At 38.7% G+C, this 26,019-nt stretch overlaps 1 protein-coding gene and 1 pseudogene across 8 annotated transcripts in view; one reads left to right on the forward strand and one right to left on the reverse strand.

Moving 5' to 3' along the window:
- Inpp4b (inositol polyphosphate-4-phosphatase type II B) overlaps positions 1–26,019 on the forward strand; it is a 702,669-nt gene that overhangs the window by 447,102 nt on the left and 229,548 nt on the right. For 5 of the 8 annotated variants that reach the window (XM_034522353.2, XM_076915455.1, XM_034522351.2 and 2 more), the window contains 2 exons: positions 13,686–13,736; positions 25,177–25,256. In XM_034522353.2, the coding sequence (XP_034378244.1) occupies positions 13,686–13,736; positions 25,177–25,256 (131 nt within the window). The remainder of the gene's footprint in view (positions 1–13,685; positions 13,737–25,176; positions 25,257–26,019) is intronic. The other 3 variants (XM_076915453.1, XM_076915452.1, XM_076915454.1) reach the window with 1 other exon arrangement.
- Positions 16,258–22,489, reverse strand: LOC117723428 (ATP synthase F(0) complex subunit g, mitochondrial pseudogene; annotated as a pseudogene).

Consider the following 26,019-nt stretch of genomic DNA (forward strand, 5'->3'; position numbering starts at 1 on the left):
TTTGTTAGCTTCACTCCAAGATAATTTATTTTATTGGTGGCTATTGTGAAGGGTGTCATTCCCCTGATTTCTTTCTCTGCCTGTTTATCCTTTGAATAGAGGAAGGCTACTGATTTGTTTGAGTTGATTTTATATCCAGCCACATTGCTAAAGTTGTTTATCAGGTTTAGGAGTTCTCTGGTGGAAGTTTTAGGTTCACTTAAGTATACTATCATATCATCTGCAAATAGTGAAATTTTGACTTCTTCCTTTCCTATCTGTATCCCTTTGACTTCCTTTTGTTGTCTAATTGCTCTAGCTAAGACTTCCAGTACTATATTGAATAGGAAAGGTGAGAGTGGGCAGCCTTGCCTAGTCCCTGATCTCAATGGGATTGCTTCAAGTTTCTCTCCATTTAGTTTGATGTTGGCTACTGGCTTGCTGTATATTGCTTTTACTATGTTTAGATATGGGCCTTGTATTCCTGATCTTTCCAAGACTTTTAACATGAAGGGATGTTGAATTTTGTCAAATGCTTTCTCAGCATCTAGTGAGATGACCATGTGGTTTTTCTCTTTGAGTTTATTTATGTAGTGGATTACATTGATGGATTTCCGAATATTGAACCATCCCTGCATTCCTGGGATAAAGCCTACTTGATCTTGATGGATAATTGTTTTGATGTGTTGTTGGATTCGGTTTGCGAGAATTTTATTGAGTATTTTTGCATCAATATTCATAAGAGAGATTGGTCTGTAGTTCTCTTTCTTTGTTGGGTCTTTCTGTGGTTTAGGTATGAGTGTAATGGTAGCTTCATAGAATGAATTGGGTAGTGTTCCTTCTGTTTCTATTCGATAGAATAACTTGAAGAGGATTGGTATTAGGTCTTCCTTGAAGGTCTGAAAGAATTCTGCACTGAAACCATCTGGCCCCGGACATTTTTTGGTGGGAAGATTTTTAATGACTGTGTCTATTTCTTTAGGCGTTATGGGACTGTTTAGGTGGTTTATCTGCTCCTCGTTTAACTTTGGTACCTGGTATCTATCTAGAAAATTGTCCATTTCCTCCAGATTTTCCAATTTTGTTGAGTATAGGCCTTTGTAGTAGGATCTGATAATTTTTTAAATTTCCTCTGTTTCTGTTGTTATGTCTCCCTTTTCAGTTCTGATTTTATTAATTTGAATGCTGTCTCTGTGCCCTTTGGTTACTCTGGCTAAGGGTTTGTCTATCTTGTTGATTTTCTCAAAGAACCAGCTCCTGGTTTTGTTGATATTTTGTATAGTTCTTTTTGTTTCGACTTGGTTGATTTCAGCCCTGAGTTTGATTATTTCCTGCCGTCTACTCCTCTTGGGTATACTAGCTTCTTTTTGTTCTAATGCTTTCAGGTTTGCTGTCAAGTTGTTAATGTATGCTCTTTCCACTTTCTTTTTGTGAGCACTTAGAGCTATGATTTTTCCTCTTAGTACTGCTTTCAATGAGTCCCACATGTTTTGATATGATGTGTCCTCATTTTCATTTAAATCTAAAAAGTCTTTAATTTCTTTCTTAATTTCTTCCTTGACCAAGTTATCACTGAGTAGAGCATTGTTCAGTTGCTAAGTGTATGTCGGTTTTCTGTTGTTTTTGTCCATGTCAAAGACAAGTCTTAATCCATGGTGGTCTGATAAGGTACTGGGGATTATTTCAATCTTTTTGTATCTGTTGAGGCCTGTTTTGTGACCAATTATATGGTCTATTTTCAAGAAGGTACCATGAGGTGCTGAGAAGAAGGTTTTGTTTTAGGATGAAATGTTCTATAGATGTCAGTTAAGTCCAATTGGTTCATAACTTCTGTTAGTTTCATTGTGTCTCGATTTAGTTTCTGTTTCCATGATCTGTCCATAGCTGAGAGTGGGGTGTTGAAATCTCCCACTATTATTGTGTAGGGTGCAATGTATGCTTTAAGTTTTAGTAAAGTGTCTTTTATGTATGTGGGTGCCCTTACATTTGGGGCATAGATGTTGAGAATTGCAAGTTCCTCTTGGTACATTTTTCCTTTCATGAATATGAAGTGTCCTTCTTTATCTTTTTTGATTACTTCTGGTTGAAAACTGATTTTATTTGATATTAGAATCGCTACTTCAGGTTGTTTCTTGGGACCATTTGCTTGGAAGATTGTTTTCCAACCTTTTACTCTGAGGTAGTGTCTGTCCTTTCCACAGAGGTGCGTTTCCTGAATGCAGCAAAATGTTGGGTCCTGTTTATGTATCCAGTCTGATAGTCTATGTCTTTTTACTGGAGAATTGAGTCCATTGATATTAAGAGATATTAAGGAAAAATGAGTGTTGTTTCCTGTTATTTTTGTTATTGGCAGTGGAGATATGTTTGTGTAGCTACCTTCTTTTACGGGTTTTGGAAGATTACTTTCCTGCTTTTTCTAGGTTGTAGTTTCCCTCCTTGTGACGGAGTTTTCCACCAATTATCCTTTGAAGTGCTGGGTTTGTGTTGAGATACTGTGTAAATTTGGATTTGTCATGGAATATTTTGGTTTCTCCATCAATAATGATTGGCAGTTTTGCTGGGTATAGTAGTCTGGGCTGACATTTATGTTCTTTTAGGGTCTGTATGATATCGGTCCAGGATTTTCTGGCTTTTATGGTCTCTGGTGAAAAGTCTGGTGTAATTCTTATAGGTCTGCCTTTATATGTTACTTTGCCTTTTTCCCTTACTGCTTTTAGTATTTTTTCTTTGTTTTGTACATTTGATGTTTTGACTATTATGTGGCCGGAAGTTTTTCTTTTCTGGTCTAAACTATTTGGGGTTCTGTAGGCTTCTTGTATATTTATGGACATCTCTTTCTTTAGGTTAGGGAAGTTTTCCTCTAAAATTTTGTTGAGGATATTTACTGGTCCTTTAAGTTGGGAGTCTTCCCCCTCATCTATTCCTATTATCCTTAGGTTTGGCCTTCTCATTGTGTCTTGGATTTCTTGTATATTTTGGGTTAGTAGCTTTTTGTATTTTGCATTTTCTTTGACAGTTGTGTCAATGTTTTCCATGGTATCTTCTGCACATGAGATTCTCTCTTCCATCTCTTGTATTCTGTTGGTAATACTTGTGTCTATGACTCCTGATCGTTTTTTTTAAGTTTTCTATCTCCAGGGTGTTCTCCCTTTGTGATTTCTTTATTGTTTCTACTTCCATTTTTAGATCCTGCATGGTTTTGTTTAATTCCTTCTCCCGTTTGGTTGCATTTTCTTGCAATTCCTTAAGGGATTTTTGTGTTTCCTCTTTAAGGGTTTCTATCTGTTCTTTGAGAGTGTTATTTATGTCTTTCTTAAAGTCCTCTATCATCATCATGAGAAGTGATTTTAATTCTGAATCCTGTTTTTCTGGTGTGATGGGGTGTTCAGGGCTTGCTATGATGGGGGAACTGGGTTCTGATGATGCCATGTAACTTTGGTTTCTGTTGCTTACATTCTTGCGCCTGCCTTTTGCCATCTGGTTAATTCTAGTGCTACCTGTACTTCTGTCTCTGATTGAAGCCTGTCTTTCCAGTTGTCTCGCTTGTGTTTGTGTTTGGTCTTCTAGGAGTCCAGATGTCTCTGTGATTTTTTCCAGCTGCCCTGATTACAGTGGTATCTCTAGGATGCCTCAGGATATGGTGCCTCCAAGGTAGCAGTCCAGCTAGATGTCTGCTGTTCTGGGTGCAGTGTCTCCTCTTGGATATCTCAGGATATGTTGTCTAACACTCTGAGTTCAGTTGTTCCTCTGTGGCTCTGGGTTGAGTGGACCTTCCAGTATGTCTCAGGCGGTATCCGGGGTCCACACAACTGCAGACCTGGTAGAGGTCTGGTCCGGGACTCAGACCCGGGAGATGGGCAGAAGGGGGGTGCTAGCCGGCAGGGGCGCGGGGGAGGGGGGTGAGGAGGGGTATCTGCTGGATTCTGAGCACTCAGGGCGCCCAGCTATGAGCTCAGGGTAGTATGTGGGTTTTCCTACCTAAAGCTGGTTGTGGGATCTGTGGATCCCCCAGAATATGTCTGACGGAATCTGGGGTGCACTCACCCGCAGGCCTCAGACCGGAGGAGGGGCGACCGGCGGAAGGGGCTTGCTAGCGCTGGCTATGGGTTCTATGGATCCCCCAGAATGTGTCTGGCGGACTCCTGGGTGCACTCACCCGCAGGCCTCAGACTGGAGGAGGGGACAAATTATTTCTAAATCCTAATTTTCTCTCCTGCAAAATGGGCAGTAATAATACAATACATATCTGAGATGACCATGTGTTGAGATTAGCATTTGCATCCCTGAAATAACAGAACTGGAGCCTAAGTGTCATTGGTTTCTCACCTTGCTTTCACTATTTCAATTCACAAACTGTAAGTTTTCAATTGCCATTTTTGATGGTAGAAAATTCTTAGAAGCACATAGATCTACCTAGGTCTAGTGTGAGATTAATGAATTAGCCTTAATGACTTTTGTTCCACTTTTCAGAGAGATGGCACAATTATGTTATTTGTTAAGATGCTGAATAAGGAATGGGGATAGATCGCAGGTGGACTTACTTGTGAAGGTCTGCTGGACAAACTCTTAATGTTCAATGTATGAAATTGAACTGGGCTCTGTACATACTTTTTATATTAATAATAGCCACGTGTTTGGAAAAGTATGCTAGTTTCCTATCATTATTTAAATACCATAGAAAATCAACTTTTTTAAAGAGGAAAGATTTTACTTTGATTTCCAGTTTATATGTTTGCATCAGTGATTCAAGAGCCCTCTTGGCTTTGACCTTTAGTAAAGCAGTGGATCTTGACATGAGCACATGAAAAAACAAAACTGTCAAGTTCATGGCTGGGAAATAGAAAATGGGAGGGAGAAAGGACTAGCCCTCACTTTCCCCTTCAAAGGTTCACCCCTGACCATCTAAAGCCATCCCATTAAAGCTCAGCTCCTGAAGTTTCTACTGAATCCTCATAGAGCAAAGCTGGGCACCAAGCCCTTGACAGACAGGTGCATATTCCAGGCACAGTATTCATCAGTAAGTATCAGGACTGGAGTTCTAACACCCGGAGAACAGCTGTTTAGTCAGGGGGCAGGTATTGTCTTTAGCACCTATGGATCCCAACTTTACAATATGCTTCTGAATTGTGAAGAGGTATTGTACTTTAGTTTCATTTTAGATGCTTAAATATTTCTTGGTATTATAGTGAAAGCTGCTGTTATAACCTGTATAGCTCTTGGGAGATTTGTTCTTTTTGCTTTAGGTAAATACACAAGGCAGAACTTGGCTCATACACATAGTCAAGAAAGACAATGTCTGGAGGATTTCCATATTCCTAACCTTGCGTTTGTGTCTGGAAGATCCACAAATAAACCATCTAGAGCAGAGTAGAAGAGCTCTAGAGAGACATCTTTTACCTACAGGACTGAACCATTGCTTTGACAGTTCTTTTTTTTCAGCAGAATGTATGAATCTTCCAGATACGTCCTACAAAAGAAAGGAAATATCTGCAGACATTTGTTTTTACTGTTTTGTACTCTTTCACCTGTGTGCAATAGATCTCTTTATCATCGGAAAGGGAAATGGAATACGATGGAGGTAACAGCAGGGATACTCAGAGTTATAGGAGTCTGGAGCCCCATCACAGTCAACATTAACCTGAAGAACCACATGCCTCCTGTGTGATCGCTAGACTCCAGTATCATAGTGTGTTCATAGAGAGAAATTAGAAGTCTTAAAGTGCCAGCCATTCAGTGTAAAGTTACCCATGTGGCCAGAGAGCTGTAGTGTGAAAATCACTGCTTTAGAGAAATGAAAAAAAATCGTATATACATAGGATGCATCCAAACTAAAACTGTGCTTACATTTGCTCTTATTCATAGTTTCCTTTAAAGTCTGTTGAATGTTCATATGTGTATAATTTGGTACATTGTGTTTTGACATTTCAAAGATGATTCCATTTACCTAGTAACAACCAAGATGGCCTACCACTGTCAGTAATTATTTCAGCAATTTTGGATGATATTCAGCCTTTGGGACAAATGCTATTTACCAGAAGAGTCACTTAGAGATATGTATTTGTAAGTGCTTTTTGAGACTTTCAATGAGCAAACTAACATATACAGGCATCGTTTTATTTACCTTTGCGATCACATTTATGGCTCTCTATGAAATACTAGCTTTTCATCCTTTTTTTTCATCCTTTGCTAGGAAGATTCATTAGCTTTCCAACAACTTCTGAGTATTAAGAAGTTCATAGGGTGGTGACATAGCTACATAGTATATGCATCACATACATGAGACCCTAGGTTTAGTCTACACACACACACACACACACACACACACACACACACACAGTGTATACAAATTCTGTTTGAATGTGATGTGGGACATGAGGAAAGCAATACTCTGACTACGCATAGAATAACAGCCAAGCAGATGACACAATCCATATGTTTCTATATGTTTAAGTACATCATCAAGCTGCATAAACAGAAATGACCAGATAGAGTAAATTTCATCTGTGGACATGTTTGTATATTGAGGATCAGCTTAGCAATGGGTATTTGCCGGCATAGAGAGAGAATAATCAGCAAAGTGTTCTGTCTCTGTAGTCGGATAAGTAAAAAATGGAGACATTAAGATTTTCTGAGTAGCTTTTTTTATTAATTCAAAAAGGATGTACTGAATTCCTATAAAGTGGGAGGCTAACGGAACAGGCATCACATAAAAGGAAGGAAGCAGAACAGAGTCTCCCACAGTTCCACAGTGCCTCAGAAACTAAGGAGGACACAAAGCAGAACAGTTCAGAAGCACAGAGGGGATGTGAGTTGATACAGAAGAACATGGGAGCCATTTCTAACCTAGAGGCATCCACTGAGCTTGCTGGAACTTAAAGTCTAAAACATCCAGGTTTCACTGAGCAGAACACCAGTGCTGCCAAGCAGAGAACCCTACAACGATTCTAGATTACATGTGTAGCTGAAGTGACAAACTTTGAAATCAAAAAAAAAAAAAAAAAAAACCAAAAAAAAAAACCTCAAATTCGAGGCTACTCTTACGCTAATGACATTTGCAAGATTTTCAGGCAGTGTGAGATGTAATGCTTTTAAAGAGACATACAAAAATACTTGTATTCTGTGCTGCTTGAGAGTTGAGAAACAAAGACTAACTGTCATCTTTCTTAAATCATGGGAGGTCATGTTACACAAAACCAGAGTCATCACCAAGCTGCTCAGGACAACCAACATAGAATTGGCATTTACTCAACAGAAATTGTTTTTTTCATAGTTCTGTAGTCAGGAAGTACAACCTAGAGATACTGGCAGGGTTGGATTCCTCTAAGACTCTCTCTTCTTGGTATGCAAGTAGCCACTCCATAATGACCAAGTATTAAAATATATGAACCTACTGGGGCCATGCTTATTCAAACCACTGTATCAACTGAATCAATCAGTTTTTTGCTCCTGGGTCTGTAACAATGTCTCTACCATCCTCACAAATGAGCTAGTGAACTGTAAGTATTCAGGATAAACTTTGAAACGGGGCTCCAAGATGTTGAGAACCATATTCCCACATTGAGAGATTTGTTCTATTGTCAAAATTATTTAAGTTTTTGTATGTTACATGTTCTCTGCTCAAAAGAAAAACTGAGCAATAGTGGAATCATTTACTATCTCAGACTCACTGATATGTTTGACTCTTAAATAACCAGGTCATTCTTATTGTCCATGGACAAACAAGCAAACAATTAGAAAACAAAACAAATAAACAAATAAACATCATTCCCTGCAAAAAGAATTCCCACAAAAATTACAAAACAAAAACAAACAAATAAATAAAACAAAAAAACCCTTTGTCATATTAACCTTTATGTTTCTGGCATCTATAGTGTCTCTAATGCTGATTAGACAATAATAAATGCTCAAAATATGTTTGCTGAGATTAAAGTAGGAAACAAAGATTAGCATGAGCTATTGCGTGGTTATCCTGGAAGGCAGAATCAAAGTGGGCTGTGAGATTTTTCCTCCAACAGTACATTCCATCGCAGTACCCAGAATGGTAGCACTCCTCCCATTCTTCCATCTGTCCACATGGCTCCCTTTAGATCACATAAACTGACAGTAAAATGGTGGTTACAACACTTTGAGGAGAATTCGGGCGGCCACAGGTAGAGAAGATTGATGAATTGTAAATAAATTAGAGACATATAGAGGTAGAATATCCTAGTTAGCTACTGAACAGTAGAATAGCATTTAGCATATTAGCATTTAGATATTATGTATTTCAAAAGGAGAAAGATTTTAAGTGTTTTCATGATTAAAAAAAATGATATATCTTTGAAGACATTGGAGTCTTTAACTTGATTTTAAGCACTATGTAGGGCTGGATGCTAGTTCAATGGCACAGATCGTACATAGTATGAGGGAAACCCTTGGTACTGCCTCAGCACCACAAACAAAAAGTATATATATATATATATATATATAACTTTGTTATCAGTTTTAATAAGTCTGTTTTAAATTAAAGACAGTTATTTTGAAGATACTCTGGCCTTCTCAAGTAAGCTTGCAAGAGGGAATGGATTTCTTCTGAAGATTTGCTGTGGGAGAAGAATTAATTGCGAAGAATTCAGAGTGTCACAGGTAGAGAAGATTGACCAACTGGAAATAAGTTAGAGATATGTGAAGGTAGGGCATCCCAGTGAGCTACTCACAGTAGAGTGGTATACATAGCACTTAGATAGTAATATTTCAAAAGGAGAAATCTTTTCTTTTACACGATACAGATATAATATATACAAAGAATTTTCTAGTACTCGACTTGACCATGGAGGAGGCCACAAACGTGAGGCCTCTGGTGTTTTCATTTGTCTCAGCTGACAGTCATCCAGAAAATAAAGACCTCTATGCTACAGCTGTGTAGGATATTCAATTCGACTTACAGACTGTGGATGGTTAGGGGCCAGATCTTTCCTAGTGAAGCCTCTGAATGCCTGATATAGGCAGCTTGCCCTTGGACCACAGCCTTGTGAGATCTGCTTGGAGAGCCAGCCATCTCACACCTGGAGTTCTGTTAGAACTGCAAACAGATCGATCTCCACTGTTTTGTGGAGTTAGGCTTGTTACACACCTGTACAAAGTTCTATGCCAGTTAATATAGGGACACTCTGGTTACTGGCCATTAACTGACAACTTTCTCCCATATGGTTATTTGGAGACTTGGCTCTCTAAGTCTGCACGCATACCATACCCTCTTGAGAAATCCCCCAGTGGATGCAACAGATATTCCTGACATATGCTATTGTTGGTAGGGTTGAGTTATATAGGGTCACACCTGAGTCTTGAGACACTTCCTTACAGCATATTCATACCACAGAAGCAGGTAGACATTTTCTCTGTCAAGGTTTCATAATTTAATTAATTATGGGTATTCACTATCAGTATCAACAGAGATCTAGAGTAGCATTTATGTTAGGAAACAGACTCCGATTCGATATCTAATTCACTTCCAAATACATTGCCAAGTTGGACCATATTCTTGGTGGAGGATATGTGCTCTTTCATGGGTGTTCCTCCAAGATGACCCCCAACTTTTCCCCTCCATCCATCCCATCTGTATCTATCTAGAGGAGATTGCTCCATTCTTACCTACCAATACAAAAATGGACCTATGTGAGTTCTGGAAAATACAGGTAGGGACACACAGATTCTACACAGCATGACCTTCTCCTGGGCTGGCTCTGGATCTCCAGCAGACCACATTGCCACGGGCTTAATTACTTAATTGCCATTTAAACTGCAGCAGTCTTTCCCCCATGGGACAGAGGCATCCATGTTTGTATAATAAGATTCACAAGCTTCAGGAGTTTTTCTCTGTGGATATGAGCTTGAATATATGCTGTATTCCCCTACTCCAGCCATATACTGGAGCTCCTGAAAGCTTCGAATGTTAGCAGAGTAGTCTTCAGTGAGCTGATGAGAGAGTCAGGGTTAGTCACTACCTGCTAGCATATGGTTATCATATCAAAGTAAACTACCTGTGTTTAGCATTTTAAAGTTAACATACATGAACCTTGAACTTCTGAGGTTGACAGGGGTTTTATAAAAAAGACAGGAGAGCAATTTGCTTTATATGAACTTAGGGGATAAGCAAGATGTCTCTCACAATGTAGGCATTTGGTTACACCCATCGCCTGGTCCGCCCTGATTTATTTGCTGTTGTAAACTTCTAGACACAAACTGTATAGTTGTGTGAACATTTTTGTGTTTTGGGAGAATTATTAGAGAGGCACATTGAAGGCAGCTAGTAGGGAAAAATATGTGAATAAGATAAAAAATGAATTCCCAAAAAAGGCCATTAATTCTCAGGAGGCATGCCGTGGTGAGGAACTAGAACATACAGCCATGCCTCCTTACATTCCAGAGCTACGTTATCAGGGACACACCCCTGCCTTTCCAGCATCATTACTTCTCTGTTGTTCTCACTTCCTCTGCCTTCTGTCTGTTTCCTTCTTCCTGCAATCCTTTCTGCTCATTTATTTCACACTCTTATCTCTGCTCTCACTTCTTACCTCCCTTTTCTAGCTCCAAACAGTTCCAAGGGCTGCAAAGGATACAATACAATGATTTACACTAATCTCATTAAAAAGACACTGTTAAGACAGAAAAATGGGGGGCTCGGAGCTCTTAGAAAGAAGACCTTGGGCTGACTTAAGTGCTTGCTCGAATAGCCATCCCTGATGTTCTGTTGCCTGAGAGAAGTATGTAATGAAGAGTTCCAATTATATAACATCATGGATTTATAGACTTTTTTTTGGCCCAACCTACTTCTCCAAACCTATTTAACTCATCATTTCCTTACAAGTTCCCTGAAGCCTCCTCGGGAGCAAACTCTTCCTAAAGGCAGTTGGACTTTAACAGCCATGTGGTACACACTTATTACCTTACACCCTTTATGCTTCGTTGTGCTCTTCCTAGCTGAAAACTACTCGTTTTTCAAGACCCTGAGGACCTCTTCTCTGCAGCCCACCCTGGTAGCCACAGGCAGAATAGTTAGTCTCCTGTCTAATGCCAAGAGCAAATGCTCACATTTCTAATGTAGCACCTACTATGTTGTACTTGGATGGTTTATATTTGTCACAGCCACGAAACACTGAAGTCCCCAGAAGAAGAATGGGCCCCTACTCACTGGCAAACCACTGTTCTCCACACAGCAGTGCTAATATGCAGTAGGCTATATTGATGTAGGGAAAGCTGTACCATGACATCAACTGTATAGACACATGTTTTAAAATTATACAAACCTGTACTTAACCTTTTATTATTCAAAATAAATATAACCTTCCTTTCCTCTGTCTTCCTCCCTTTCTCTTTCCCCTCCACACATACACAGAATATTAGCAAAGTAACTCATGATACCTTTCATCTTTTATAAATATGGGATATAGAATTTTCTTTCTTCTCTCACTTATTCATATTTATAAGGAATAATAAAGATTACATGAATATAGGAGTTTAATAGACCATGATGGAATCATTATTATTATTCTAACTTTGTCTCTCTTCATATGCACATACATATAACCTAAACCAACTGTTTCATGCAATCCTACTCACGATGAACCTCACCAGTTTTTGTCATTTTTTAATTTTATTTTTCAGTACAAGTGCATCCCTTTTGAAAATGTATTCATTTTCAGTATTTTGAAAAAGAATGCGAAGAACATGTATGTATGTGTATATGGGTTATACATATGTGAATGCTGATATATATTATATTATATAGTGAATACTGAGACACACACACACACACACACACACACACACACACACACACACTTGTAAACCAAGTAGGTTGCTTGTCTACTACCAGATAATTGGGTGACTTGACTACTGGCCATTAGAAGAAAGAGACAACTAAGAAGGCATACTGTACCCTCTTGAGAACTGCCCCGCCCCACCCGCTGCACCCCATGGATGCAACAGCTATTCTTGGCATATGCTATGTTGGTTGAGTTGAATTATGAGGTCACACCTGAGTGAAAGGAGTCCTGATACACTTCCTTACAAGATATTCATATTACAGACATTTTACATGTATTATACCACACTACATATTACAGACATCAGGCAAATTACAGATTATATATGTATATGTGTGTACTTATATATATATATATACTGCTATGAGGAGAAAAACAAAGGTTATATTATTAACAATTTTATATAAGAAGTATGTATGTGTGTGCGTTTGCCATGGTCTCTAATAGTGCAATATTTACACAGTTTTTCCATCTTCTTAGGGTAGCTTATGGCTCACAGATAGTGAGACTGAATATTGAACTAAACAGTAACAATTGTGCAGCCACCAATTCACCAAACTCTTAGCAAGGGAGCCTCCCACCATATATTCTGATTGGAGTATGTTCTATTAACTGCTTTGCCCACTCTTCTGGATATTATTTTGTGCAGTGGTAAGTAACTTGCTGCTATAATGACTGACAAATTGTGCAAGAGGTAGAACTGGATCTGTCATAAGAGATAAAGGGCCTCAAGCTGGGAATCAAAAGGCATGCTTCGCCATAGCTCATGACTTTATCCAGAGTTTAAAACTGTTAAAGACCAACAGGCCAGAGAAACTGGATGAAGCCCTTTGACACTGCCAGGGATATTGTAACTATCTCATCCTCTGGGACCATTGCCCTGTTATACACAGGTATAGCAGAACCCCTGGGACTCATAGGGCTGTGTTTCTACAGAGGTTGTGTTAGAATGACCTCATGGAAGGTTTTCCATAACATACTTCCAGTCTGTTCATTTATCCCACCCCTCCCAGCCAACATTTGCTCTCCAATTAAGCAAGACACAGTTTGATATTTCTTTGTATCCATTTAACTACTCTATATCATCTTTGTTTCAAAGGATGTTATACCAATCTTATTTGGACTTGCCTTCACTCTCTTATATGAGAAAGATAATCACCCCCATCCCCGCATTTCATTTGGAACTTTTTGTTTGTAGCAGAACTAGGCTCAGCAGCTACATATTAAATCCAGAAAAATCCAGTAACAAGGTTGAACACAAATAGTTTGAAAATGCTCCCATGATTCTAGTGGGAAACAAGGGTAGATGATCACCAACCAGTAAAATGTACATATCTAGTTACTCAAAGGGTTCATGTTCATGCAGAATGTTCATGTGACAAGCTACTCCTGGTGACTCATTTTTGACCCTTTTACTATCAAGTGCAACTTACTTTTCAAATTAATTCAGATGTCACTGTCCTATCACATTGCCCAAAGTTTTCACAGTAATGGAATCTCCTATAAGGAGGTTGGATATTAGTTCTCATTCAGAGAGTAGTTATCCAGCATGCATGGAATTATTTTTACACCAATTCTGTCATTCCCTTGGAATACTAAACATGAGTTGGGTTTGAGGAGATAAAAGGGGTCTCACTTAAGTTCCAGATGTCTGCTTATGACAAGGAGATGGGTGAAGATCAAGCAGCTCTGCCAGCTGGGAAAGTCAAGAAGCTTTAGCATTGTAAAAAAACAGCTTTATTGCACTGCAGTGGATACTGAGGGCAGTCCTTTTCATTGATGATTAACTCAAACGTTTGAATTGATATCAGGTGAAGAAAGCAGAAGGCCAGAACTTGTGTGAAACTTCTTTCCAACTTTCTATCTGGAAGTCACATAGGACATGTTTGTTTTTCTCCATAGATTCGAACCAGTGTCCTTCCGGAACACAAGGATCCCCCGCCAGAAGTTGCGGTAGGTGCTTCCTATATTTCCGAAGGTACACAGGTCATTTGTAAGTTAATGGTTTGCATTTTCTCTGACTTCCTGCTTGCCTGCTAGCTGGGGGGAAAAAGCATTTAAGTTAGAAAAATGTGACTATTTGAAGAGTTACAGGTCTTTCGTTGCTGAGTTGAATAGAATTCATTTTTTATCTTCTGTAATAATCCATTCTCAAAAGAGTTTTGTACTTACTTTAGATGGTGAGAGATGAGTTAGGGACATTGTTCCACAGGTAGCTGAATTGCAACTGTAAGTAGACACTTCTGAACTCCTAGAGGCTAGGGAAATTACACATGTGGGCTGCAGCATCATAGGAAAACAGCAGAGAATTAGTCAGGGCAGAGTGTTGCTTCCTCCTGCTTCCTGTCATTAAAATGCTAGAACACAGATCAAGCAGCAGGCTACTTTTTGTAGGGCTGCACACCCACTGAGGTTTGCCTTATATGCACAAAGCTTGCATCTCTAACCTGCAGAAGCTGAAAGAGCAGGAGAGTAGGAAGGGTACTAGTGTTTTCTGATTAGACAAAGCTTGAGTTGGAGATAGCAGAATTTAAAGAGACAGTCCTGCAAGTAGAATCCCTGAGGCTTCTTCCCTCAGAGAGCAGTAGAATGAGTGTAGCTGAAGCAACTGAAGGTCTATTTAGAAATTTTTCAGGAACCTGACAGTCTTCTTCCACTGAGTATGGGGAGTAGAGGGCTACGTGCTGTTCATTTCTTCTCATTGAAAGCAGCCACTTGGCGATGTACCAAGGGAATATTTCAAAAGCACACACCAAAGTGAAAGCTGACTGAGCAGTATGCCAGTTCTCAGAAGGAATGCTATTGCAGAAGGAGAAGGGAGTGCAGGTAGGGGTGTTCTTTTCTTTCATTTTTCCCAATAGCTTTTTGGAGTTGGCAAGATGAAAGATTTCCATGGACGAATGCAATCTTCGCTATTGGCTTATGGCTTCTACCTTGAAACCATCACAAATTTACTAGTCTAGTGTTGGTGGGTTCTCAGATGACATGAGCAGTTTGTGCTTTAGTTTGTAATGTTCCCAGAAAGTTCTTCCCAATCAGGGTAGATCCACAACCAGGGCCATTGCTGAATATGGGTGCTACTTTGTGCTTACTCATTTCCAATCTGGTTTACAATCACCATTCAACTACCAATTACCCCATCCTACAAATGAGGCTCCAGAGACATGTTCTTATCATGCCTTTTAGTCATCCTTCATAAAACCCTAAATCCATTAATATGTTTATTAAAGAGTTTCATTTATTTACTGAAGTTCAAGGACCGAGTTGGTTTAATTTTCTACTCTAATCCCCAAGTTTCTCTTGTCTTCAAATGCCCAATAGCTTTAGATCTAATAATATCTTAACTTAAACATGTGAACTTTTATTTATGTTTTTTTTTTTTTTTTTTATCAACGTGTTGGGGAGTTCCCTGTCTCTGATTTTTTTTTTCTCTTCTGCCTTTTCCTTTACTAGTCATGTCTCTAACTCTAGGCACTGCAGAAAGTTTCACATGTTTGGCCCCTTTTCACAGCTCAGGCTGTGACATAGAAGAGTAGGGGACAGGGGCTACTCTTTTGCCAAGGTGAGGATATGGCCCTATTTGCTGTTTTTGACCCCTGTCAGAGTCCTCAGTGAGGCTAATGCAGAAATGCCAGATGTTCCATGGAGTTGATTTAAGGGACCCACACTTCCCTACCATGGTAGATATGACTCAGGGTCAGCCACTTCACTATCCTGCCCCACTCCTACCCTGCAGTCTTATTGATGAAGTTCACTCTAAGCATGTGCCTGCAGATGAGCCCCATTCTGTGTTACTCTTTGACCCACGTGAATCTCCTATGCATGTATCACCTCACATCAAAGTCCCACATGCACCTTCACTGGTGTGTCCTATCTTAGCTCAGACTTCTTTCAACTATACCCAATGACACTCAACATTAGATTGCCCCACAATTCCCAAAGAAGAGCATCCTGGAGGAAAGTGGTTTTCATGCCTCTGGTCTTTACAATTGATCCATTTGTTTAGGACAAAACTCTTCCAGTCTTGGGCATAAACATATTTTCTTGGAAAACAATTAGGGAATAGCCCCAGCTCCTAGGTCTGAAACTCCAACCTTGGCTATTAGAAGCTTACATTTTTGCTAATGGGACATCTTGGGGTGGATGCTTGGACAGTTCTGTTAAACTCTCTTCCCTTTCAGCATTTTCCTGTGAGTCTTGGTTCATGAGAGAGGCTCTCTGAACTTGAGATGGGGTGTATTTGATATTGTATTTGATATTCTTTGATAAATACTCAGCTAAAGTTCCTGGTCCCAAATAAAAGTCTTAGTTGGGATTCTGTGATGTGGCTGTTGTACCAGTCAGGAAACCACTCATTGAGTAAATTAACAAACCAACCTAAAATAATTGGTTAGGATTTTATTTTATTTTATTTTTGATAGTATTTTATTCAGATAGCAGTCCCATTACACATGGTCTAAGAACATTCAAATAAGAACACAAATCAGAAGTTAAAGATTGGTCTTCAAACATCATAGCCAACAATGCCACATTTGCCTATGATCTCTCTGATATAAAACCACATCTATACCTCAGTGGCCACCATACAATTCAGCACAGCTTCCTTAACTGTAAGGTGTTTGAAGCTACCAGTTTTATCACTTTGAATTATTTTTTCATGCTCTGAATAGCTGTAGGGATTTCACCAGAGGTTGGAGGAACCAGCTCAACTTTGTCATAGTCCCAAAATGTGGCCAATAGAGGTTTCAAGTAAGTCACAGCAGTGGCCACCATAAAAGGAGCCTTCTCCTCGAAGTTGCAGATGAACCTTGCTATGATCTAAGGTGGAAGGTATGTCTCCCCAAACCACCGGCTGAATGCCTTATTTTATTTTTTTTTAATCTAGAAAACGGTTCCCAGTACTCTAAGCACACAAAAATGACTTTGAACACCAGACTGTCCATTTCTCTGCTTCTTTTTTAGGGTATTCTACAGTCTGACCACATTAGTTATCATAGTCCTCATCTTCTTGCTTGAAAGAGTAAGATGCTAAATTTTATGTCACAATGCTCTTTCAGTTTTAGAAAACACTAACTACCTAGGAGTCCTGCTCACTATTCTGCATTTTATGACTCACTAAGAAGAACTGAGTCTTCAAAGGAAAGTCCAGGAAAAATACCTCCTTAAATAACGACAAAAAACAAACAAACAAAAAAAATCTACTAGTAATGAAAATGTGGGTATTAGGTTTCTGTAATTTTTTCCCACACTCCTGGACACTGGATTCATGGCAAAACAAGATTTCTTGATTTTGTTCAGTCCAATATTTATAGTTTTAAACCTAGATTCTTTATTAAAATAATGAAAGAGGATTCTGTTTTAGGCTACATTGCTTTTAGAACCATAAGAGAACAAATTATAGACAAAACAGAGAAGAGTCTAGAAATGACCATACTAATGTAGAAAATTTAATGTGTTTTATGACATTAGCCCTCAAGAAAATTTCCAAATGTGACTGCTGAACCAGTCTTACACACAGAAAGAATGGGCTTGAATAAGGAGGAGTCAACATAGCTTGAATTCCCACCAGATTGAGTCATGTTATTCTGTACAGTGAAAATTTACCACATTTAATACATTTCCTGCCAATCTTCAGGATATTTCTTTGAATGCTACAAAATGGTCTAAGCATTTAAGTTATTGGTCAAGAACACATTGCCCATAGTGACTCTGTCCTTACAATGTACTAAGGATACTTATTCCACCATGAGCTAATACATTTTACTGTAATTTCTACAATTGTGTTCCATTTATTTCTGAGCACACTTAAGCAACATTTACTAGATGTATCCAAGCACTTTCCTGATGGCTTAGTCAAATAGATAGCAATTTGTGTCATTAGACCTTCTGAACTGTATTTATAACAAACATGCAATTTGTTAGTAAATGACCTATCCTAAAGCACTCTTTAGTTTTGAGGTTATTCATAAACTTTTAATAGTTAGCATGCATTATTTACTTTATGATGCTGTTTCCAGTATTAGCAGTTCTTATTATGGAATGAGACATCATGCAACCATATTTGTTATGGTTGACAGTGAAGACAAAATGCCCAGGCTGTATAAAATTGTCTTATTCTATAATTATGTATCTGTACACACAGAAACACACACACACATTTTTGTATATCATATATGTATACACATACGTGTATATCAACTTCAGCTCTTCAAAGGCCTTTAAAATTTATATTGACAGTTCTTCATATGCCTTTGTAATAGGTTAAAGTATCATTTATAATCTCATTTAATCTTCAATACGTCCATACAAAATGAAATGAGTAACATACAAGATTTGCCACATAAGTCATTTTAAAATGTCCAATAGTCATATTTTTAAACAGTTCAAAGAAACAAAATTAACTATATTTTCTTTATCTCACTATGATAAGTAATATATTTTTAAAATATGCTCAATATAAAAGTTATCATCCATGCTCCCCTCCTCCATGCTAAGTCTTCTAAACCTGGTGGACATTTATGGATTCCTCTACTTGGTGTAGTCATATTTTAAGCTATTAAAGTAGTAACTAACTCATTTGGGTAATATAGCGCTGTAAAGCACTTGGAATATCCTTTGAGTGAAGACTTTGAAAGATGAGCTTCCTGATGGAGGTTTGGCAGCTTGTGGTACCTAGGCTGACTTTCTTAGTAGTGAAGAAGGGAGCCATTGTGGACATACCACATGAGGTTTCAAGTCTGATGAGCTGCCTATCTATAACACACTCCAGGTCCCTACAGTGCACAGAAGAATAAACATTTGGCTTTATATTCCTGAAGAGATTTCAGGAGTAATCATGATATGCTGTATGTTTTAATGATCATTTTCCCAGGATGATACTTGTGAGTGCTGTATTATCATGAGCAGGGGAAGAAGGTCAGAGCTATGGGCCTGGCAAACAAAAGGTCTATGAGGACAGGAATTGCTACCTGTGTTGGAAACTTGACACAGCATACTGTGGATGAAAAGATGCTTGGCAGAGATTCAAGAGAGTAGAATACCAATGTTACAAGATATTGGATATTTGAACCTGTTTCTAGTTAGGGTGTGGCATGGCCATTAGCACACAGCTTTAATCCCTCTGTATAGCATGCAGACTTGCCCTTGGTACTTAGCTTTAGTTTCAAACAATAAAGCTCAAGTTACTTTGGAGAAAGAAGCACTCATGTTTGAAAATGTTGTCGAGTTGGGTGGCAGACAGCACAATGAATTAGAGAAAGATTTGACAAAATATTCCCATCTTTCAGTAGAAGATAGAAGAAAGGGAAGCTACTTAAATGAGAGACAGTAGAAGAAGAGTGTACAGTACAGGAATACAGTGGAGTTTGTGGAGACTGTGCAGTACACTTGAGAAGGAGAATAGAGCAGAACAGAAGAGAAGGAGCCAGTTTTACTGAGAGAGTTTTACAGAGGCAGATTGAAGAGAGAACAAGCTAGACACAGGTAAATACGGAATGAGCAAGAGAATGAGAAGGAGCCAGAAGATTAGTACAGATTGCCAAAGTTAGTTTTGAGTGAAAGCAGAGCAATTCAGATGCTGAGAAAAAAGCCAGATCAAATCAGTAAGCTTGGAGAGGAGTTTGAGCCAGAACAGCTGAGTTGAACCAGCCAGCCAGAGTTCAGAAAGAACAAGAAATGATGAGTTTATTCAGCAGCAAGTCTCAAAGGCCTAGATTAGATTGTACCCAGGCTAGAAGTTTGCAGGACTAGGCCTAGGTTAGCAGATGGTGACAATAACCCTCCAAGACAACAACTACAAAGACTAATAAAAGGTACTTTTAAATTCTAACCTGGTCAAATATGGCTTCCTGAATGCTATCTGTTGTGGCTGTCTGCAAGACACCTCATTCTTATGGACTTCTTCAGCTCTTCCCCCTGATTATCCTAGGTTTTCAATCAGTTGGAACTTCTTGTAAATGTTTTACGTGTCCTAAAACAAATCTGAGCAAATTGGAATCATAGGAAATATTTTCTAAACACTAGTAACTGCATAAGACTTTGTAGCCTTTATATCTTCTATTTTTTAAAAATCTTGTTTAGAATTGCTTCTGAATCAATTTCTTTTTGTACTGCAAATATTTTCAACTAAATAATAATAATCCTTTTCCCCTTCTCCTCTTCTTTTCCCATTCGTCCTACCCATTTCTCCCCTTCCACATTCTCCAGTTTCTTTTCTCTCTCCTCTACCTCCTACCACTCCTCCTTCTTCTCTTTTATATCTCCTATGCCTCTTCTTTTTCTTCCCTTCCTTCTCCAAATATTCCTGTATTTCCATAGAATTTTATGTGGGCAGAAGATGCCTCTAAGGCACCAGACCACGGTGTATCATCTTAAGCCCTGTGTTAGTATAGATAATGCACTCTCTGATTTCCTCACAGAGCTACTAACAGATTGTGTTGATGACTTTATGCTCAAAATAATGCTATGTATCCTCAAGGTTGTGCGTTAAACTGTTTTCCCCTCTCTCTGTGGGTATTCAGATCATAGGAAGAGAGAAAATTCATTTTTTTCTAATTCATTCTCTTCCACTGTGTCCAGTGACTGCTCACATAGGTGGATATTTTGTTTTCTAATTTGGAGTTGGGGATTGGGTTGACTTATACTATGTTGACTTATACTAAAGTGAAACAAACACAAATAACAATAATAGAAAAATAGAATGCAAATGTAATGGGAGTTATCTTGTTTGGTGTTACAATGTAAAACCGTAATATACTATTTTTAGAATAAATGGAATCCTAGGAAACATCATGGAAGAGGGGGCAGAACGATAATAAGAGCCAGAGGACCACCAAGTCTGCTTTGTGGCTACATCTTTAAAATGTTTCATGGAGAAGACTTGAACAATGACAGATCAGAGATCTTGCTCATATGAAGTCTCACAGGCTATCACCTCTAGACAGAGAACTACAGACAACTAATGAGTATTGCCTGCTAGAGAATTAGCCTTTTCCAAAGTTGTACTTTCTAATTGGAGGTCCAGTGCAACATGGTCAACCCTGAAACCAAATGAACAGAATTAACAAAACTAAAAAAATAAACTCAGCATGCGTGTGCACGCACGCACACACACACACACACACATACACACACGCATGCACACACACATGCACACACATACAGTTATGTACTATATTCATAGGCTTGCCCATATATTAAATATAATACATACTAATATGGAAATTGTAACTTTATGGCTAAAAGACTACCATAATGTCATGGCATATATAGTTTGCTTTATTCTAAAGCCACCCAGATTTACACAATTTCAAAATGTAATTAAACAAACTTAGAAAGTTAGTGTTCTTGTGAAATTTATAATCTGTTTTATTTATATTCTCTTGTTTGGTGTAATAACAGATCATAAATATTATACATATATAAATATAGAGAGACAAATATAGCTGTGTCACTATGATTTTACATTAGCATTATGTGTTGATTTTCCCCTCTCTGTGGGTATTCATATATGTGTATTATATAGATAAATACATACATGCATTTATACATACGTATAGGCAATGATAAAGAAAAAGAAGCTATCCTTTTTAGTTTTGGGGGCATAGAGGGATTAGAAGAAGGGGCCATAGGGACTAGAGGGCAGAAAGAGAAGGGGAAAGTGATTTTATACCCTAATTAGAATGTAAGTAAATAAAAAAAAAATAAACAAAAATGGGACTTTAGGTATTTTATTCACTCCAACATAGACTCCCTAAATAAAATTAGGTTTTTAATAAAATAAACTTTTGTAAGTAAAAAACCTTCTGTTTCCATTTGGCAGGCATACAATCAGGCTGTGACCTATACTAAGATTCAGTGTGCCTTATCTTGGAAATTCTAACAGTGTCCCCTGAGATCAAGCCTGGCCTGACAGTTGTGGTGGGACTTCTTGTCTCAGGGTTATTGTCCCTGGCACACTATGTATTTATAATACAAAGCACATGCCCTCTGTTGCTGCCATGGGGCTGTCTCTGATACTGAACAGCCAAAGGTCTGCTTGTGAAGGGCTCCTGTTCCAGCAGACAGAGACAGTCAGTGGTTGTGGTCACCAAGCTTGCTTGCAGCTCTGCCTTATGGTGTGTCCATAGCTCATGCCTAAAAATAGCCATTCCACCTGTTCATCCATCTGTCTGGCTGCAGAACTCCAGCCTGGGAAGATTGCTACCTTATGGTTATAAAGACCATCATGTTATTATGTTTGCATTATTCTACATTCCTCCAGACCTACATGACTTCAAAGGGTACATTGAACAAGCTTAGCAAACATGATCTGTTTATGATCTGTTAGGAATTTTGTTGTAAAGTGAATGATGAATGGAATGGAATATAAGAATTTAAGTCAAAACCACTAATTATCAGTGAAAGATAAAATGAAAAATATAATATAACCAATACATGTACACATAATAAATATAATTATAAAATATTTATAATATATAAACATATATTATCACATGTCATATATTTTGTGTATAATTTCAACACACACACATATATTTAAGTTATAACATGGTCTAGAGAGATGGGTCAGTAGATAAGAGAACCTGCTATTCTTTCAGGTTTAGTTTTACTTCCATATGGCAGCTCACAACTGTTTGTAACTCCAACTCCAGGGATTCCCACATCTCTGGTTTCTGTGGGCACTTGCACTTATATGCATATACCATTCCCCAAAGCACACATATGCATAATTTTCAAAACATAACAAAATATATATTTACAAAGATTTTAATTGCAAATTGGTGGAATTACATTTCGCTATATTGCCTGTACAGGATGGTTTTCATTTATTCTCATGTTTGTGAGTTACAGTGATCTATAAATAATTGGAAAATGAGCCTGTCTCCTTCGTGTATTAAAATAACTTCACTGATCTGGGTGCGGTGGTTGGTACAGTGAGTGACAGTTCCTAGGGTGCTGAGACAGGAAGATAGTTGTATGTTCAAAGCTATCCTGGATTATGCAGTGAGTTCTAGGTGATTCATGGAGATGTCTTAAAAACAAATAAATGAGTCACTAACTTGAAAGGGGGTCCGTCAGTGTCAGTTAACATTTCGTTCCTGTGTCTAGTGGATATTCTGTAGGGAAAATATAAGAGAAAATAAGCGTCCTTGACGAACTTGAAATCTCAATTATTTGTGGAAGTTTAAGATAAATATATTTGCTAGTGTTCAATACAAATGGAGGAAAAAGTAGGCGATGACTAGAGAGCACAGAGAGCATCTGAGAGTGCCTTCTGTCAGCGCCTGATCCAGGGGCTCTCTGTGGGGGGAGTTGGTGCCTCCTTGGGCTTGCTGAATCCTTTGGCCTCTGCCCTTGTTAACAGTTGCTCAGGCTCTGTGTTGATAAAGCCCCTGTGCTGGTTTTCAGCTTCGTTTCACTCTTATTTACTTGCTCTTTATGTACTTTGGTTTCACTCAGTATTTTTCCGTCTAACAGTATGAGCTCAGAATTTCCAGGCCTTGGTGACTGGGTGCGTGTTATGAAATACAACGTGGTGATCTAATTGTGGTGTAATGTGGTGGGAGTGGGGAGTACCTGGCCGGCCCATACTGAGGTGTCTCCCTAAGGAATCATAGAACAGACCTAGTATAAAGATTTATTGTAAGGGAAGAGAGTGGGGACCTGGAAATGGGTAAAGACAGAGAAAGAGGGGGAAGACAGAAAGAGAGGAAGAGAGGCTGCCTGGGAATACATGGCAACAGAGAAAGAAGGGGGGGAAGGAGGGAGGAAGGAAGAGAGGGAGAGAGGGAGGGAGGGAGAGAGGGAGGGAGGGAGGGAGGGAGGGAGGGAGGGAGGGAGGGAGGGAGGGAGAGAAGGGGGAAGGGTGTTGGGGTATCAAGCAGTCCTCCTTATATGTTGCCACTGCTGTATGAGGCTGGCACCTGGTGGGGGGCAGGCAGTGATGATGACTCAAGTTATTGATACATAGCTGTTGGGCAGAGCATGGCAGGATTGTCTGTAAGCCAGCAGTGTGTATACAGCTGTTTTGAACTTTAGGTTTTCTAGTTGGGGCTAACATTAATAGAGTTGTCTACAATTTCAAAAACAAGTTGTATTTTCAGATGTCTGTCTTTGTGCCTTTTTGTACCTGTTCGTCTAAGGTAGCATTTTGAAAAGAAGTTTACTTTTTTTTTTTTTTTTTTTTTTTTTTTTTTTTTTTTTTTTTTTTTTAACCTGGGGCTTGAAAGATGACTGAAAACTGCACAGGACCTGATTTTGGTTCCCAGCACCCACAGGGCAGCTCACATCTGTAACTCTTCTTCCAGGGAGTCTGATTCCCTCTCCTGACCTCAAAGCATGCACACAGTCCACACACCTACATATTACAAGAGAAAAAAAATCTAACCTAGATTTCAATTTTTCAGCAATCAGTACACACACACACACATACACAAACACAGCCTCTTTGTATATTTGGAATGATTTTTTATTTTCTTATGGAAACATTATGGAAACAGCTGGTGTCAGGGTCTTTACCAAGCTTCTCCTTCAAACATAGTTTGGAGCAGGGTTGTGCCACGAGGAAGTTTCAGAGAAGAGCTGTTGGCTGTGGTGGGACATCACCGGCTGCCCGTTATCAATGGCCTAGGTGATGGTAGGGCTTGATAATTTTCCTCAAGAAAAGTGAGGAATACACCTTATGGTATTTATGTCATAGTGTCCCATTCAAATCAGAAGCAGCCAGAAGCAGTAAAATACATGTAATCCTGAGACTGAAAGGAGCAGTTTGCCATTTTACTTTTTATACTGAATTGAAGAGCAGATGCCCAATATTGACTGGTAAACATGGCACCTGGTAGTGAGATGTTTAAAAACTAATTTAAGAAAATATAACAGAAGTGTTGTTTATTTGTGTGGGTGGGTTGAAATTGTCCCATGCTGGTAAACAACAACAAACAGAAGCAAACCCTTCTAAAATGCTTCTGTGATGGAGAGAAATATTGTCTTTCTATTTATAGGTCCCTCTGAGCCCCGTGTAAAAATAACTCCAAGAGGCAGATTTTCTCATGTCTTGACACAGAGTTGCTGTTGCCAGTGATTTGGGGAACATCCTGCTCTATACTGAACGTTTAGCATCCTCTTTGACACCAGTTTTCTTCTGGGGAGGAAATTAGAGTTAGTGGGAAAGTTCTGACTGCAGGGTCTTACTTCTTGTTACTTCCCAGGCCATCAGTATCGGAGCTGATATTTCAGTATTGCCTTTTTTTTCAGTGAAATATTTGAGGGCTAATTGATTCAGTATTTCTTTCTTTTCAAAATGAATTCTGTGTAATTCATGTGAAAGCCACCACCACAACACAATTAGGAAGAATCCCAGGCGTTGATGGAAAACATTCTTTCTTATTTCCAGAGAAGCTTCCTGGGCTGCGCCAGTTTTAAAGTTGGGGAGCTGCTGAAGTCCAAGGAGCAACTGCTGTCCCTGAGCCTGAGGTGAGTCTCTTTGCTTTCAGATTTGTTAGAGGTAACACCCAGGTTCAGTCGCTGCACCTAGAGAGTCATAGTTCTCACAGACAGTGGGCTGGAGATGCAGGAAAGGACAGCAACTTCAGTTCCTGTTCAGAATTGCTGCCAGCTGTAGAATGATTAGTCTGTGTGGGAAAAGAATTGTGGAGGCAGTACAGTGATAACATTCTTTGAAAGAAAGCAAATGCAAACTATGATCATGCTATTAAATAACTTTCTCTAATAAAAATGTCACTGTATTAATGAGTACGTTTTATGATTGAAATATGTTTGGTGTAATGTAGCTTCTGATAGGAAAAGTGAGCTGACTTTTTCAAAGTCCTACCTGCAGTGCTAAGCCTAAAGTGCCAATAAATTAAAGCAGATTAGTAGATCCTAGCTAATTCTGAGCATAATTTATTTTGATATCAAAGATTAACAGTCTTAATAAGGTTGTAGAGAATATTTATACTAGGAAGGATACAGAATGAGTACTTCTTTTTAAAACTTACCACACACACACACACACACACACACACACACACACACACACACACAAATCTATAAATTTCTTTTCCCAAAGAACCCCTTGGAGCCAACAATTCATTTCATTAAATTTAAGTAATTTTCATTCAATGAATTTCCTTAAGTATTCTGTGTCTCTTGATGAAATTAGTATTCATGTGTTTTTCTTACTTTAGTTCCCTGATCCTGGTGGGTCTGCTTTTGATTAGGAAGTATAATATTGTAT

This window comes from Arvicanthis niloticus, chromosome 18 (assembly GCF_011762505.2).
Source record: "Arvicanthis niloticus isolate mArvNil1 chromosome 18, mArvNil1.pat.X, whole genome shotgun sequence".
Classification (NCBI taxonomy): Eukaryota; Metazoa; Chordata; class Mammalia; order Rodentia; family Muridae; genus Arvicanthis; species Arvicanthis niloticus.